The 19,010-nt window shown below is 30.8% G+C and overlaps 2 protein-coding genes across 5 annotated transcripts in view; one reads left to right on the top strand and one right to left on the bottom strand.

Moving 5' to 3' along the window:
- Nucleotides 1-2,093: 2,093 nt before the first annotated feature.
- Nucleotides 2,094-16,377, bottom strand: LOC143080142 (lysosomal protective protein-like). Of its 4 annotated transcripts, none has more exons than XM_076255869.1 (12): nt 16,296-16,377; nt 12,932-13,107; nt 12,366-12,477; nt 11,622-11,672; nt 9,433-9,767; nt 8,955-9,048; nt 7,985-8,155; nt 6,284-6,432; nt 5,514-5,589; nt 4,342-4,428; nt 3,711-3,818; nt 2,094-2,898 (listed from the first exon to the last, which is right to left on the bottom strand). In XM_076255869.1, the coding sequence occupies exons 2-12, from the start codon at nt 13,096-13,098 to the stop codon at nt 2,812-2,814; spliced, it is 1,437 nt and encodes a 478-aa protein (XP_076111984.1). In that variant the 5' UTR covers nt 13,099-13,107; nt 16,296-16,377; the 3' UTR covers nt 2,094-2,811. The 4 variants fall into 4 exon arrangements, with proteins under 4 accessions (XP_076111984.1, XP_076111982.1, XP_076111981.1 ...); XM_076255867.1 differs by lacking the exons at nt 5,514-5,589; nt 16,296-16,377 and adding exons at nt 5,651-5,726; nt 13,237-13,302; XM_076255866.1 differs by lacking the exon at nt 16,296-16,377 and adding an exon at nt 13,237-13,302.
- A 925-nt stretch (nt 16,378-17,302) lies between these two features.
- LOC143080140 (putative ATP-dependent RNA helicase DHX35) overlaps nt 17,303-19,010 on the top strand; it is a 166,353-nt gene continuing 164,645 nt past the window's right edge. The window contains exon 1 of the mRNA XM_076255860.1: nt 17,303-17,444. Within this exon, the coding sequence (XP_076111975.1) occupies nt 17,411-17,444 (34 nt within the window). The 5' untranslated portion in view covers nt 17,303-17,410. The remainder of the gene's footprint in view (nt 17,445-19,010) is intronic.

Below are 19,010 nucleotides of genomic sequence, written 5' to 3'. Positions count from 1 at the left end.
ACTATTATAGATGGAGATAAACTGTAAACAGCAATAATGTTCAGCAAAGTAAGATCTACAAATAAGTCAGCATGATCAAAATTGTTAGAGGACCCCCTAAGGAGTTATTGCCCTTTAGAGTCAATATTAAACAACTTTTCCTCATTTTTGTAACTTGTATAAAAATCTTTTCTAAAACTACTTGGCCAAATTTAACCAAACTTGGCCACAATCATAATACTAGGGTATCTATTTTTAAAAAGAGTGTCTAATGACCCCGCCTACCAACAAAGATGGCCGACATCAGTAAACACATTAACAGGTGAGCGACACAGGCTCTTGAGAGCCTCTAGTTTTATATTGTAAATCACTAAAACTGAAAAATGTGAGATCTAATTAATGCAATTGCCAACATTTTGTTTAGGAACAAGAGTGCACACACTGAAATGTCTCGCCTTCTTTACTAATCATTGATATTATGTTGATAGTCCTAAGAATAAAGCTTTATTACAACTGTCACATAAACTTAACATTAACCAAGATAGCTAAACAAAGACCAATGAACCATGAAAATGAGGTCAAGGTCAGATGAACCATGCCAGACAGACGTGTAGAGCTAACAAAGCTTCCATACAACAAATATAGTTGACCTACTACTTATAGTTTATGAAAAATAGACCAAAACACAAAAACTTAACACTGAGCAATGAACCGTGCAATTGAGGTCATGATCAAATAAAACCTGCAGGACTGACATATAAATCATAATATATTTCCATACACCAAATATAGTTGACCTTTGGCATATAATATTAGATAAAAAGACCAAAACTTATAAACTTAACTTTGACCACTGAACCATGAAAATGAGGTCAAGGTCAGATGACATCTGCCCGCTAGACATGTACACCTTACAATCATTCCATACAACAAATATAGTGGACCTATTGCATAAAGTATGAGAAAAACAGACCAAAACACAAAAACTTAACTATAACCACTGAACCATGAAAATGAGGTCAAGGTCAGATGACACCTGCCAGTTGGACATGTACACCTTCCAGTCCTTCCATACACCAAATATACTAGCCCTATTGCTTATAGTATCTGAGATATGGACTTGACCACCAAAACTTAACCTTGTTCACTGATCCATGAAATGAGGTCGAGGTCAAGTGAAAACTGTCTGACAGGAGGACCTTGCAAGGTACGCACATACCAAATATAGTTATCCTATTACTTATAATAAGAGATAATTTAACATTACAAAAATTCTGAACTTTTTTTTCAAGTGGTCACTGAACCATGAAAATGAGGTCAAGGACATTGGACATGTGACTGACGGAAACTTCGTAACATGAGGCATCTATATACAAAGTATGAAGCATCCAGGTCTTTCACCTTCTAAAATATAAAGCTTTTAAGAAGTATTAGCTAACGCCGCCGCTGTAGGATCACTATCTCTATGTCAAGCTTTCTGAGACAAAAGTTGTAGGCTCGACAAAAATCACATCTCAAATTGTGAATGCAAGTTTTTATTACTGCTATATGTTGCATTTTTGCATTAATATAAGCATTGCAATAACTTCTGACTTTACAGTATATAAATTACACATCATGACATATCAAATGAAAACTACAAACAGCCATAGAAAGTGATGATGGATAGTTACACATGATGAAGCACGTTACACATGACGAAACACGAAAGTAAATAATTTTATTGAGCATTGCACATAAAAAATCACAGATAAATCATAGCAATTTAATAAAATATAACAATAATTCTACAAGCTTTAAGTTTTATTCTATAAAATATCAATGCAATTTCCAGAAATAAAAGTAAAACAAAACCAATCCTGTCGTTTCATATCTCTTCATACATAATAAGAATTTAGACTGATGTAGCTTTTTTTATTTTAAGTTGTTACATTATTTTCAATGCATGAGCACCTATTATCCTTTTTATCTAAATATACATCAGAAAAAACTAAATAATTTTTTTTTTTTAATTTCTATTGCACAACAAAATAGAATAATAACTAATTAAAATGCAACAAAATATTACAAATGCATAAACATATTTTCAGTTCAAATGCTAATATAATTTGTCAGTGGAGATGGAAAGGAACAAAACAGAAAAAAAAGAGCAATGGCAATATATATAAGGTCCTGATGAACTTTTTTCTACTACCATTACAGTCTAAATTCTGCTGATACTTTACGATTATTTATAAGTTTAAGTCATCTAGTTTTGTAATACTCTATTTATGTAGATTGAAAAGACTCTTAGTGTATCATCTCATTACAGTGATTGTGTCCAGTTAAAGCAGTAAGTAGCATTACCCTGATAGTATGGGCAAATTAATATGATAGGCACATATCAAACTATTCTTTGAATAAACAAATAGACTTTTAACATTCAAAATGGTTCTTTTGACAATCATTCAAGGGAAATAACTCTATCAAGACATTTGGATTTCCAGATGAAGGGATATAATAGAAACTTAAATAATGTAGAAGATCAACCCAAATGGATTTCACAGTCATATAATATTCCCCTGTACTAATATTTTACCTTACATAATATAATACCTTTATATTATAATAGTCTAAAAATTTCTAAGTACCCTTTGCATTTTATATCTACTTTTTCAGTTTCTGACCAACCTCATATGATGACAAAAATTAGGGTGAACTGTATGATAAAAATGTTTTGTTTTTCTATCATATAATCAAATGTTCTTTTCTTATAAGTTAATGAGCACATTGAGCTAATGACTCTTCTAGGCCTGTATACTGGAATGTAATGTCAGAACTTGATCACATCATTTACTGGAATGGCTTGTCTTGTAAATAGTTGGTGATCATAATCAGTGCTGGTTGTGGTTTGTCTGTAGGAACCATGTGACCTGCTCCCTACAAATAAGATTAAATCACACAATGTACAATTGAATAATGTTATCTCCACAAAAATATGTTCAAAATCAATTATTTAGTCAGTGAAACAAAATATCTATCTTACAAGATCTAGAGTGAGGACTAGGGCACCATAAAACCTTTTTAAAATCAATTTCCATTTGCAAAGAACCTGTAACAAATTAAGACTATGAAACACAAAATAGTTGTTCAAGTGGGATGACATTTCCACTAAATTATAATCCAGTACATTTCAGAAACCGATGATTTTTAGGATTTTGTTTACGTAAGTACTACTGCTATTCTATAAGATATGAAACAAAGGACCTACTAAATTACAAGTATGTTACAGTTACTCTTCCAATCTTATCTGATCATGAACTTATATAGCAAAAAAAATTATATGTATATAACTATATTTTATTATAGTTTAATTGTAAATTTATCTTTCTTTGTCTATTTTGTCAAGCCATAGCTGGTATTGTGTATTTTATTTCTGATATTTCTGTTGCCCTAGTGGTTTTAAAAGATGTTTTTAAAATACCAATAAACTATATATTTAGTAATTTCACTGCCTTTTTATGGTCTTGTTCATTTAAGGACTTGATGTTGAAATCTCTTTAAGGTTGTCACATGGTTAAAGTGTTTCTATCAGAACACATACTAATACTATATCATAATATATTGTTGGTTAATTTGTATTGTTGTGTTGCTATCTAGCATTTTCTTTCATTCATTTATACTAACTTTAAATTGATTTTAACTACTCTTAATAAGTAAATACTTCTTTACAAGACTTATAAGTGACTTACCCTGACAGTAACAAGTGCTAAATTTTCAAACTGTTTTACAAATCCTGCAACCTGTGTACTGGTGGTGCCCTCTGGTGTATAATGCCAAGCTTTTCTTTCTGTCACCAACTAAAACATAAATATATATGTTCCTGTATAAACATGTCTCTTCCTACTGTAAATTCACAAACTATTGCATGAATTTATTATTGCAATTTTGTCATTTTAGACTTAAATGTGTATTTAATTTTAACTATATTGAAAAAAAAAAAAAAAAAATCAAAATTTTAAAACAAATGTGAGTTTAATTTTTTAATTATTTTTTTTGCAATGATATTCCTGTTGCATTTTTCACAATAACAAAACAAAAACTTCACAATTCTTTCTGAATTTACAGTATTAGGATGCTCCAATTATGCATAAATTTTAAATATTCTAATGTTTTAACTTCATACTTTTCTTATAATTTCTTCCTTATATAATAATAATAATAATAATTATAATAAAATTCTTTCTTCTTTCTTACCTCTTAATATCTTTAACCAATTTATCAGTTAATATAATATGAACATTTATTCAATAAATATCAACAACCAAAATCATTTTGAAACTAAAGGTTTTGATTACTTATCTTACAGTTGTTAATACAAACCTTTTGATTGAGACTCTCCACAAACCACTCATCTCCAAGGAAATTACAAGCCATGTCTACATCTCCATTATAGACCATTACCTTTTTCTGTAAGGGAAACCAAGCATAACATTATCTTTTCTATAAAACATTTGAATTTCTACCCTTCTAGTCTAAACATGACCAATTCAGTTCCTCTGGAAATTTACCAGACGATTGCTGATTGTTATCTGCTCGATATTCTTTCATTTAATCTTATTCATTAAGATAATTATTCATCATATTATGTAGGCACATTAAGGAAAAAATATCTATTTTCTCTCCATATTCAATAAGGTATCAATTCACATAAACTAATTTATACAAGTTATACATGGAATATATATCTATTAAATTGTATAAGGTAGTTAGTAATTATTAGGAAAGCATAAAAACCCTGTCTACTTTTCTGTAAATGCTTACAACTCCTATATCACAGTGTTGAAAACTTGAAATTAAGGACACTACTGTATCTAGAAGATCTGTTTCACATCTGGATTTTTTTTAATTTTGTTTTTATATTTGCTTACATTCAAGTCATAATGAGTTTTATTACTATGGTTGATATTCGATATCTAATCAAAATACATTTAAATGAGTTAGGATTTATTGCATTCTTGTAATAATTGAATGTCAGATAAAAAACCCAATCTTTTTATCACTTGTGTGTTTGCATGAAAAAGATTTTAAATCAAATGTCTAATTGTTAGTTCTGGAGAAGTGCTTGACAGTGATCTGAATACTAGCTTAAGTACATGTACTTGGGTTAATATATGTTAATACGAGTTAGTACTATGAGTCAGTGTAATTATTCAAACTGTTCAAATTATTACACAAAATAGAGTAATTAGAGTAAATTTGAATGTAAAATTCCTTTCGAATCTATGTAGAAAGTTTTTCCAACCCACAAATCAATCTGTAAAATACATTAAACTAAAAACTGCACTTTTATTATAGACATTTTCATAGTAAATAATTTTAAAAGTGAAAAGCAACAAGAAAGTACAATGGATAGACTGGCAGCTACACATGATCTGTACTAAACATGTAAGCAGTAAAGCTCTAGAGTTAGTAAATTAATAATATAAAATGCCATGCACATGCCTACTAGCCATGCTAAATAAAAGAAAAACAACATGCACACTTTGACTTGCCTTGGCTAACAAGACTTTCTGATATTGTTTATCCATGGAGGAATATATACGCTTATATCCCATTCCTACAACGGCACTGGAAAAAATCAAAATAGGGTTTTTATAAAACAAGAATATTTATCAGTTACTTAGCTCACCTTGGCCAATAGTATTTTGTTATATTGGTCTTTCATTGAGTCATATTTCCTGCCATAATTCAAATTTATATCTGCACTGCAAAAAAAAAACATGAACAAAATGTAAAACGTAGAATTACTTTTCAATTTTCTTTTTGAACAAATAGAGTTTATAAGTACAGTATGGGGTATTTGGAAGGACTGTGGTTTCAATTCAAAGATTTTGTTATTTAAAACAACAACATGTAAAACAGTATATAATATGCAAGGATGATTACTAAAAGATACCTCTAGTCTTGTATGATGGCAATTTTTAATGAACTAGTTCATGCTTTTATTTAGAGGCCAGCTGAAGCCCGCCTCCATGTTAAAAGATTTTCTCACTGAGTTGAAGACCCATTGGAAACCTTTGGATGTTTTCTACTCTATGGTCGGGTTGTTGTCTCTTTTAAGCATTCCCCATTTCAATTCTTAATTTTATTGCATTTTAACCTATACTCAACAGACATATCTCAAAGAGTACAGCTGAGTGACCTTTACATATTACAACAAAGCTCCCTTACTGATTTTACATCTACATACCTACAGATATCCCACTTTTGTACCATATCAGGTATGTGTAATTGTTTCCTAACTGATTTTAGATCTACATACCTACATATATCCCACTTTTGCACCATATCAGGTATGTGTAATTGTTTCCTAACTTCAGCAGTGTTCAGGTACTTGACAACATTGCTGTAGTTCAGACATGGAGGTGTTAATCTAAGGTGATCTTCTACATTTGTAAAGTCTTGGATAAACTATAAAATATAATATTTAGTTTATACAAAAGCTTATTAGACCGTTAGACTAATAGTGGTGAAGTTCCAAAATCTTTTAGAAACTTTACTTTACTATGCAGAACATATACACAAATACCAAAGATATATGGTATAAACTGTCAGAATATTGTTTTTTTGAAATGATTTTATAAAAAAGTAATTAAAACTTCAATTTTTGTAAAATGTACCACATATTTCACATTGTTTGAAGAACATTTTTTTATTTCAAAAATTTGTATAAAATAACAGACTTGTTCAATTTTAATCAATTTCTGTAAAACATAAGCTTACAAGGTACATTAAATACATATTTTAATTCAAGTACACAACAGACATATGGATGTGTCATATGAATATCGCATACAGAACTATTTTATTAGCCCCTTCAGGTATCTCCTTTGTCCTGGTGTTGTGTGGGGACATGTCCAGTCTAGTTGCAACTTGTGCTCTTAATGTTGAATTTAAAGCAGCATCCTCATAGACTATAAATGATCTCTACTTATAAAAAAATATTAAAACTAGAGGCTCTAAAGAGCCTGTGTCGCTCACCTTGGTCTATGTGAATATTAAACAAAGGAAGCAGATGGATTCATGACAAAATTGTGTTTTGGTGATGGTGATGTGTTTGTACGTCTTACTTTACTGAACATTCTTGCTGCTTACAGTTATCTCTATCTATAATGAACTTGGCCCAGTAGTTTCAGCGGAAAATGTTAGTAAAAATTTACAAATTTTATAAAAATTGTTAAAAATTGACTATAAAGGACAATAACTCCTTAGGGGGTCAATTGACCATTTCAGTCATGTTGACTTATTTTTAAATCTTACTTTGCTGTACATCATTGCTGTTTAAAGTTTATCTCTATCTATAATAATATTCAAGATAATAAACCCAAAACAGTAAAATTTCCTTAAAATTACCAATTTAGGGGCAGCAACCCAACAACGGATTGTCCAATGCATCTGAAAATTTCAGGGCAGATAGATTTTGACCTGATAAACAATTTTACCCATGTCAGATTTGCTCTAAATGCTTTGGTTTTTGAGTTATAAGCCAAAAACTGCATTTTACCCCTATGTTCTATTTTTAGCCATGGCGGCCATCTTGGTTGGTTGGCCGGGTCACCGGACACATTTTTTAAACTAGATACCCCAATGATGATTTTGGCCAAGTTTGGTTTAATTTGGCCCAGTAGTTTCAGAGGAGAAGATTTTTGTAAAAGTTAACGACGACGGACGACGACGGACGACGCCGGACGCCGGACGCAAAGTGATTGGAAAAGCTCACTTGGCCCTTTGGGCCAGGTGAGCTAAAAAGGGGGCAAATAAAATTTTTGAAAGTAACGATTTTTTTTACATGTACTCCTAGACATTAATGTAGATTATATGGGACCAGTATTTACCAATGGCCTGTTTGATACTGTTTGTTGTCAACATTGATTTGGTCCGGTTACTTCAGTATATCCCTAAATAATTTGTATGATCAATCTTATCAAACCAAACACTAAATGATATTACAAATGTACTTTACCTTCATTTTCTGAGAAACATATGGATTATTTTTCATTTGCCACCTCTGATGTGTGAATGCCACTTTGTTGGTCTCTTCATCAAAATAGATACCATTGCCACCTTCACATGTACCATACAAGTTATACTCATTTAAACCACTGCCATACACAATCTCAGTAACAGGACTTAACTGTTAAATAAATACAAACATAACATGAACACATGAATAAAATACAAACATAAATTGAACACATGAATAAAATACAAACATAAATTGAACACATGAATAAAATACAAACATAAATTGAACACATGAATAAAATACAAACATAAATTGAACACATGAATAAAATACAAACATAAATTGAACACATGATATACAAGTATATATGTCTATGGTATAGGACACCATGCCCTGCTCACACTATCACAACACAACATTCAGTGAACTGTGAACTGTATGACACCATGTCCTGTACATACATGTGATTCTTCCGTACACAGCTGCAAAACTCTGGTGAAAACTTTGATTTGGACTACATAATTATAAAAGTTCACATTATAAAAACATGTGTCTTTAGGATTTAAAGATTGAAATGACTCAAATAAAACAGATTTGTTTTAAGCCTATATACCAATAACCACAACTTATAATTTTGAAATAAACCAATATTTAATTATATACTGTGGATTCAATATTATTTAAGGGATTCTAATTTTTGTGGATTTCAATGGTTAAAGCAAACCACAAATCTAAATGTTCAAACAAATATGTATTTTCTATAGGTTTGTAAGTAGACTTTGGCAAAACTATAAAATCAAAAATATATGAAATACAATTTTTCCTCTTTTATTGAAAATGTGTACTGATATAACTCATAAAAATAATGGAATCTTCAGTACAAGTGATTACATGTACCTCAAATACCATAACATACTATCTTCTATAAATCAACAACACTATAATAAATTTCTTTATAATAACTTACAGCTTTGCCACATTCCTCCTTTCCCCTGCTTCGTGAAAATGCACACCTTGTCATGTTACCTTGACAACAGTATTTTGATAAATCACTCCACAAACTGAAAGTAAATACAAAATACTCATATACATGGGAGTGCTTACAAGAGTTTAAAATAAGATAATATGGTGGATCTATTATTTTCATCCTATATTGTTCTATAGGATATTTCACAAGTAAATGTGCTAACAGCTTATTGCAATCAACTTTGAAAAGTTTGACTCAAATCTTAGTAGATTTTCATACAGTGTTCCAATTGTATTGTCAGTGTAAAGGAAATATTCATCTAAACTTAATTGCACACACTTATTGTTTTCTTTCATAAAAGATAAATATAATTTGATAGGGGTGACAATAAGATAGTTTGTAGATGGAGGAATTATAGTATAATTATAATTATATGAACACACCACAACTGTTAACGGAAATGACAAACAAAATTTACCTGTCCCCTATCAATCCATGATAATAGGCGAAGTAAACGAGAGAATCAGAATTCATTTCGTCATCAGATAATCCATTGCCTACAACAAAGCCTTTAAAGTTGATAGCAGTATCATCAACAACTCTAGCAGACAGTGTGGGAACATAAATACCACCATAACTTTCACCAGTTATATAGAAATCATTTTTGGCATATTCTGGAAACTTTAGAAAGAAATTTTTTAATGCCATGTGATTGTCTAGTGCCACTTGGTCATCATCTGTAGTGTAGTTTTTATCCTGTGAGTACGAGAATCCTACTCCTGCTGGAGCCTCCAGATATATCATATTAGCTACCTGGAAACAGAAAGCAGGTGTCTCCAATATCTAACATGTCTAATAAGTGCATACCTCTACGAAATGTGCCTTGGACACATTACTGAAACATTACTTTGAAACAATAATAGTCTAGTGGTAAAGAAGTCACAATAAAAAGTTTGACACTAGCTGATTTATATAGATATAGGAAGATGTGGTGTGAGTGCCAATGAGACAACTCTCCATCCAAATAACAATTTAAAAAAAAGTAAACCATTATAGGTCAATGTACGGCCTTCAACACGGAGCCTTGGCTAACACCGAACAACAAGCTAAAAAGGGCCCCAAAATTACTAGTGTAAAACCATTCAAACGGGAAAACCAACGGCCTAATCTATATAAAACAAATAAAGTAACTCTCAGAGTTGAAACTTGAATTGAGAATCAAATAATCATTTATTTCAAAATACATGATGATAAAAAAAGTGTACTACTTTACAGTGTTCTCCCCAGAAATTTTGGATAGCATCACATTTGGCGTAAAAAAATAAATTGTATTTTTTTTCAATGTAATTTATCGTGTCGTGGCAACGCTTTATTTCCTTTATGTTATATACATTATTGTTTATTACAAAATGTATAATAATGTTTGTATGCTATAGGCCCTTAATTGGTAAATAAAATATTCTTTTCCACCCTATTCTTTGTTTTTATATTGTTGAATTCATAACTGAGAATACAATTAAACTATAACCATGATAACAGTATTTTCAGTTTATGTTTTCCATATTCATTTATAGTTCCAGAATTATTTTTTTCCTCTTAGTCTAAATAAAAATATATGTGTGGTTCCAGTTACCCTACCTATACCCAGCTAAATGAATGGATGGTTTATTAACACAGGTTCTTAATAAAAAATTTGAATAGAAAAAATTCTTTATCATGTCTTTGAAACATATTGGTTCATGGTCCCAGTTGTTTCTTTTTACAAAATGATATATATTCTTAACAAAGTTATCTACAAGTAGTCTGTTAATGATTAGTTTTCTCTTTATGTATCATTGTTTTCTGTCTACTGTGCCATTTGTGCATATGTAGTTATTATTGTAAAATGCGGATTTTTGTCATATCTGGTCCGGTTCCGATCAATAGTTTACACTAAAATATTAAATGGCCGCCGAAAGCAATGAAAAATACGAAAATAAACAATGTTTGACAAGAGATTGGGAATGAATATGGCGTTTTAAATGCATTAAATGGAGGGAACATATACACAAGCCAATTTTGATCACTTTCTAAAGAAAGTACAAAACTTTTTCAGCCCAAAATCAAAATTTTCACTCTCGATTTACAAAAAGTAATAGGAAGAGATAGAAAGTAATACTAATATATTAAAAGTCGTAAAAAGATAAGACTCAACCTCATTTTAAAAGAGAAAAATTGTTTGTTTCTTTGAAATTTCATTTAGCAAACATATATTTCGATTTTTTTTTTATGATTTTCTGATTACGTTTTCTCCTTGTCGAAATTTGCCGATTGCAAACCACGTGGTATTAATCATGTCAAAGTGACAGCTTGGGGTATTCGTATCCAAACAGTTATCACCCAAAGGGCAATTAACACCTATTTAACCACTCTAAATTGCCTCTATTGTCCGACTTGAAGGGATTACAATTAAAAGTGATCTATTTTTTTTATGATCATAAGTGGTAATTAGATGAAAGTTCAAAATTTAGGAACGAGAAAAATAACATCCTGAAAATAATTATAGCGTCGAGGTAATAATTATAGCGTCGCGGTAATTATTATAGCGTCGCGGTACCGTGACGCTAAAACGGCCTGGGGAGAACACTGACTTTAATCACATTTCAGAATAAATAATTTTAAACTTACATTATTCCAGGCGTGTGGATTGTATGTAACACTGGCTCCATCTTTACCAATCTAAAAATAAATATCATCCATGGATAAAATCTAGATCCCTTGCTATCATAAAACTTTCATAAGTTTATTCTTAAAGTCACATAGACACTCAAGTAGCTGAAAATGCCGCTGAACACAATGACTATGTGATTTTGTACTGAATTTCAAAATAATTATGTCAATGTGTAAATTTAAGTATTGTATTACCAGAGATTTTGCACCTTCCCTTACAAAGTGAACAAATGTTGGAAGGAGCTAATGTTTTTTTCTAATTTTTTTGGCAATCTTTTCAACTCATTTCTGTCCATGCTCTTATCAGACACAACAGGTTTAAAACTATGACCATAAGAACCTTTTTGCTTTATGTACCAACAATGCATATACTGATATACATGTATAGGATATATAGTTTAAACATATTTTATTTTTCAAAATGACAAACAGTTAGACAGAAGTTTTACAACTTAGTAAGGTTTTCTCCAGAACTTTTTATATTGTATTGTATTGTATCATCAAAGTTCGTTTGCATATGTCAAGCAATTAAAACATAGGATGATATGATATTGAGAACACAAGTATTTGGAATCATTTATATAATGTTATGAATATGCCTGGAATTACTTAAATTCTTGACCAAATAGAAAATGGATTATACAGCGGCCTAAATTATTCATCCATTTCAAACATGCTCATAATCATTGTAAGTTATTTTACCCTAAAAGGTCCATGTTCTGAGAGTAAACCTAAATCAGAACTGCATCCTGGTCCCCCATTCATCCACATAACGAGAGGATCTTCTGATGGTTTATTAGCTGACTGTACAAACCTAGCAAACATAAAGATGATATTTTATTCACTATATATACTCTTTGTATTGTATTGTATCATCAAAATTCTTTTACATATGTCAAGTAATGAAAAAAAAATTGCTCAGGTGAATAATTAACAAATGTATTATCATGATTATCAGATTTCACATTTCTAGACATGATTACTTCAGATGGTACAGAGCATGCTGAAATGTAAATAGTTTACCAATATATATATAACCTTATCCTCTGATGTAAAACAATTCGTTATAGGTTTGAATTTAATTGACAAAATCCTCTTTCTTTGTAAGCTCTTATTTTCCCCGCAGATACTTTGAAATATTTTTTGTTTAAACTTTTATAAGGAATATTGAAGAAACCCTGATCATGCTGATGCTATAAATTTTAACAATTAATATATTCAATTTTCTATAAAACTATGATTTTGTTGTTTGAACATAATGTACTTACCAGTAATGTAACTGTTTTGTTCCAGTAGCATTCAAATACCCAGAATACTGTTTCCAATATGGCTGCTTGTGTAGGCCTGGCATGTATTTAATTTCATCTGCAGGTGGGGCTCCATAACTTATATGAAGAATCAAACAAATTGTCAACACTAGTACTGTAGTCCACATGTTTGTGATCTGAAACAAATTTGTTTTCTTTTACTTGTGGTGAAAAATAACAATCACATGCAGCAAAGATGTGTCTATGGGGATAGATCTAGCTGATATGAGTGAACAAGTATATATACAGTACTTTTAAGAACATACTGAGATGAAAGACAAACATGGTCTGATGTCTGCCCTCCCATGACAGACCATGTGTCTGTCTTGCTCTTAAGATAAATTAGGTCAAATAAATAAATATCAACACCTTGGTCATGTGGAATCATAAGTTTATATCTGACACAATCTTACCAGCTGACTGATAAACATGTTACCTTTTCTACTTACTGATAATGCAGATGATAAAAAATGACCTTTTTCAAAGATAAATTTGATATACAAGTATATTTTTTGTGTTCTTTTTATTAAAAAATAAGTATTGCAAAATGACTCAAAGTTGTCATTTTAGCTAAAAATTATAATCTTTTTAATCTGTATATAGTTTGGCATATGGAGCTAGTTCAAAGCAAATCTTACAAAAACTCCATATACATTTGTACTCAAAAGTTAGGAATTTAACAATTTCTAATAGTAAAACATAATTCCTTCAATAAAGTCACAGCACTGTAGGACTCTTATTAGTCTTAATTGAGCAGTCATTAGCTATATAGTTCTATTGACAGATATAAAAGAAATCTTAAGCAAAAGAGGCCTACTTACATGGTTATGGACACCAGAACATACTTACTGTGTGGAATAGAAATTGAACTTATGCAAATGAATATTTATACATCTGTTAACCATGTCAACTTATTTCTGGGTGTAAAATTTCTATGCAAAGTATGTAACTGTTTTAAAATAGGGTTGATATAAAATATAAGAACCCTACAAAAGAGATTAAAATTCATCTCTCATTTCATATTTGAATGTTCCAAAAGCAAGCAAAGTCTTATACATGTACATGTATCAGTTCACTTGCACAAGGTCAATTTCCATCTTTCACAGCTTATATCTCTTAATGATGAGACTGTCATCCTTGTAAAAACAGCAGCACAGAAACAAAAGACTTACCACCACAGAACTACAAGATAATCTCCTTACAGAATATAAAAACAAGAGGCATACATTAGCACCTTAATAAAATGGCAGAGAGGATTAAAGATATTAGAAAAATGCACAGACCTACTGACCAGTCAGGGGACTTACTGAAATAAGTGATTTTAAATCACTTATTTAAGTAGCAAATTCGAAATTTTGTCATAAATTGTGATTTTGTAGTTTTACTAAAATTTTAAACACATAGGTTTAGATAATATCTTTTCATTAGTAAAATTGAAAAAAATGAACATTTTGCTTCTTTTAAGTAGCAAGGTTTATACTTAACTTAATGAACTGATACTTTCTTAACAGATTTTTCCCAGCAGTGGGAGTATTTTTCCTGTAAAGTTCAAGGTTTCATCTTTCAGATTATGTAATAAGATTCTACTGTTCACGATAAAAATTTTACTGTTCGGGGGTGTTGAAATTAGTTGGGGTTATTAAAATAATGATACTTAAAGAAGTGATTTTTTGGAAGGAAATTGAGGTATGATACTTAAACAAGTGATTTTTATGTCATTATCCTAGATTCAGTACAAGGTCATCACCTGACATGACCTGGTCATCCTAGACAACACAGATGTTGGTTCTGATAAGTTTAGAAACATAATTAGTCTCTGGATCATTAGCATTCTATATTTAAAACTACAATAAAATTAAATCACTTAGTCTAGTGATAAATTTGTACTACTTAAATAGGTGATTATTAAAGAAAGACAAATCTTACTTTCAACCTTTATGTCGACAATAAAGACAACAACTCTCATGTTTCAACCTTTATGAACATAATGTTACTTAAAAATCAGTGATTTAGAAAATCACTCATTTAAGTAAGTCCCCTGACTGCTGACCATCAATTGCAATCATACAATCTTTCATGACTTTCCGACCAATATACATGATGGTATTTGTTCAGTTGAGAACAGAAAACTCAGAACTCAATTACTACAAGAATCAGGAAGGTCAAAACCAATGCCAATGAATCATGCAAATATGGAGCAATGATTCATTAAACCAAGATATGTGATACATTTGTACATGTATTCACTGAAGGCAAAATTATTATATTAGCTGTTATAAAAAGTCAACACTTGTTTCATAATATGACTTCTTTATTATTCATCTTCAATTTTCTAGTATTTGGGCAAGAGATTTTACTGCTCCTATTTTGGAATTAAATTTTTTTTTTAATCAGTTGTCACACATACTTTTTCCATCACTGCTTCACTGCAGGGATGTTTATTTTCACTTTTTTGACCAAATGTTTCTTGCACTTTAAAATTAAGTCACCTCAAGCCACCTTTACACTGTTAGTATACATTAAATGAAATGTGTGGGATATATGTGTATGTAAATCAATATTGCTGAAAAATTTCTATCCCAAATCTGTAATTATTTGAAAATTACGAAGATACTGATACTTTAGGTTAATTCTAACCAACACAGCTCATAGTCATATATGAGTAGTTTAAATTAACCAGTATCACATGTATTTTATCTAAAACATTTTAAAAGCAAGCAGATTGCCTGTCACCAAAGCAACATAGGAGTGACACTTTTCAAAATTGACATCAAACACACACACATCAGTAAAAATGTTACATCATACAATTCTTCTTCCACTGTCCACATTCCATGTAGTCATCAGGTTGAGAACAACATCTCAAATGAGGGATTACCCCTCAAAGAAATGACTATCCCTTTTATGAGGGGTTAATTTCGAGTATTAATTTATTTTTTTTAAAACCACTAGCTTTTTAATTAGTTCAAAAGAGCACATATAATATTTGCCGAATCTTTTCCCAGGGAACTATACATAAGAGGACCACTCTATCAGCATGTTTAGAAATGTCATTCAATCCAAATAGAATGATTTTTCACCCTTTATTCAAAGTTTAAAAGCTCAGTTTTTCTTTTTAATTTTCTATAGCAAAATGACCCCTTGTCTGAGGGACAGTGCCTCATTTAAAGAAGGGGGGGGGGGCAACCTGGTCTCTAAAATAAGGAAATCTTTACTGATAAACCAGGAAGAAATAAAGAAAAAAGTGTATTTACTTTACCACTTATGGTAAAAGTTATGTTATGTACATGGATATGATTATGAGTTAACATATCTATATATTTACCTGATTCAATGAAAAAACCTACAAGAGAAATATCATTCAGTCATGGGATTCTATAAAGTTTGATCACGTGAATATTTTTTGCACGTGATATGTAATATATCTGATACCCAACTATTGAAGATTTTAAGGGAGTTCGCTTCTCAGTTTCAAAGTAATTAACTTTTCAAAAGATTAGTTTATATTGATAGGGGATTAATAAAGGAGTCCATAGAGCAAAAAATATATATAGGTCGCCGTGCTCGTTTTCGATATATACGCAATTGAAATTTTGGCGGGAAAATATTCTCTCTTGACTTTTCATAGCTTTATTATTGACAAGTTAAAGTCTTCAAAAACTATTAAAAAGTAATTAAAATTTTAAAATACTTTAACAGACAGCTGAAAACTATACATGTAAAAGAATTATAAAAAGAAAAATGGGGGTCACCGGGCAAAATTTGTTTATGCATTCCAATGGATAAAATCAGAGGATTCCGAAAATCTGACCAAAATTCCAAAACATGACAAGCCAGCTTCCTTAAACATCACATGTTTTTGTTTTTACAATTCCTTGCTTTTATTATTATTTGGTTTGTTTGAAATTACCCCAAAATAAGAATTATGTTCAACAATATCTGGAGATATGCATTTATTTTTTGTCTCAATCAAATTTGAAATCTAGTCATTTGTTTTTTTTCCTATTTTATCGTTGGTGATTGGTCTTACAGACGTTCCAGCCAGAATGTTAAACCTACAAATCATTTAAAATCAAGTATAAGTTTGTGAAAATATTAAACTGCCAACGCACATCAAGGGACACTATTTAAGTTTGTTATACGTTGATGAATCCTATGTTATCGAGTTTACATTAACCTCTTGTGAAGTCAAGTAGTTAAACAATAGTTATAAAAGATAAATTCAGTGTGTCTTTTTAGCATATACAAATAAGGAACGTGGTTGTTTATTTTCTATTGAGGTTGGAAAGTGTTACTTGTCATATTTTAAATGATTTTGAGTGATAAGAGTTTGAAATGAACTTGGGTTACCTGTCAACAAGGGGAAGTAATCTCAACATGTGCTAAATTCAAAACCAAAAGCAGACGATTTTACATGTTTGGAGATGATCAGATGGGAAGATGAGCCTATTTTCTCGAAAATTCTGGAAACCAGGTACTTCAAACTTTTTTTGGTAGGGGTGAGCAGCTGGGACATCAAGTACCCCACCCTACCTTGTCATATATTAATTAACAAAAAACAGACCTATAGATATATTTCAATATGTTCCCCCTTATCATCTTGTTAAGAAGCAAAATAGTCGCAATAATATCACCTTCTTTTCCAATAAATTCGTCACATCTTAAACACTTTTTTCTTATTGCCCATTTTACATCTGTCATTATGAAGATATTTCAATTCCAAAATTCAATACATATAAAAGATGTTTGGTTAGATCATAGATGGTAATATGAGGCAGGCATAACCTGTGAATGGGGACGAAGTTTGTTTAAATTAATTTTTGTAACTTTAATATTTGTTAAAAAAAGAAACGGAAATACCGTAACGTTTCCGATTTTGGTTCTGTTGTAAGGGATTTTACTTGTGACGTTATTTAAGTTATGACGTCATGTTCAATGTAAACAAGGAAACGCAATGCAACAGGTAACGTTTATTCATACCAAAGACAAAGAATGATTAAAAATGAAATATATTGGTATTGTGTTCCTTGAGTTCCTATATTTTACTAGACTAATCAAAGTCTCACGACAACAAGATCGGAAGAAGGAAGTAGAGTTATGTGTTCTGCGCAGATCCGGAAATTAAAAAACGCGACAAAAAAAAAATTGAACGATTTTGAGTTCATTAGTACAATGAAAAATTCGGGAAATTTTCCCGATTTTTTTTTTTTTTTTTTTTTTAATGAATTTTCTACTGTAATAGGGGACTTCGTCCCCATATTACATCTGTGGTCAGATAATTGTAATATCACCCCATAGTAACACCTTCACTGATTTTAACATGTTTAAATATTAATTAAAAACTGATAAAAAGTTTCATTGACGTTCCCTCTTAAAGGACGCTGTCACAATGGAATTTCTTTAAATAATTGTTATCAGGTTTTATGTATACAAACCCTTGAATGTTAATTAGGTGCAAATGTCAAAATAGTTGGATTTATTGCATCTATCACTGGCATCAGTGGAAATACCACATCAGAATAAATAGAGTTTAATTGGTTTGACAAATAACTGATGCATTTACGACTGTGGTTTAACCCCATCAAGAATAAATACGGACATCTGATTAGTTTCAGATACTTATGATATAATCAAGCAAGTGATAATATCAACCTATTGATATATTCAATCTGAATTTCTCACCCTTTTCATATATCATAGAGCATGAAAAAAGGACCTATTCCAGCGGCTCATCCCTACCACTAATTATATAGCAAGTGGCCCCCCGAGCTATCATTATATCAACGTAAATATATGTTGATAGTGGATCTTCCCATGGATAGAAACAAGTGCCTGTGAGTCCAAAACAAGATCTACCAAACAACAAATATACAGACAACTTGATGCATCGACAGGTTTAAGTGCTCCTATACTTTAGCCAAACAAAAAAAGGGGGTCTCATAATTTGGGGGGTTCTGATCCCGGATCCCGCTTATTGTTTCTTCAGATTCCCATATTCCACTTTCACTTTGTACGTAAGCAATACTCATTTTTTTTGTAA

Source organism: Mytilus galloprovincialis, chromosome 6 (genome assembly GCF_965363235.1).
Source record: "Mytilus galloprovincialis chromosome 6, xbMytGall1.hap1.1, whole genome shotgun sequence".
Taxonomy (NCBI): Eukaryota; Metazoa; Mollusca; class Bivalvia; order Mytilida; family Mytilidae; genus Mytilus; species Mytilus galloprovincialis.
Note: the sequence above shows the minus strand (reverse complement) of the source record. Positions and strands in the feature narration are given on the sequence as shown.

Coding starts and splice junctions, on each gene's coding strand:
- LOC143080142 (XM_076255867.1), bottom strand. CDS start 13,287: ATGGTCTGTCATGGGAGGGCAGACATCAGACCATGTTTGTCTTTCATC. Junction 13,108..13,236: donor CATGTTTGTCTTTCATCTCA/GTATGTTCTTAA, acceptor AATTTGTTTCAG/ATCACAAACATGTGGACTAC. Junction 2,899..3,710: donor TAGCACTTGTTACTGTCAGG/GTAAGTCACTTA, acceptor TCTTATTTGTAG/GGAGCAGGTCACATGGTTCC.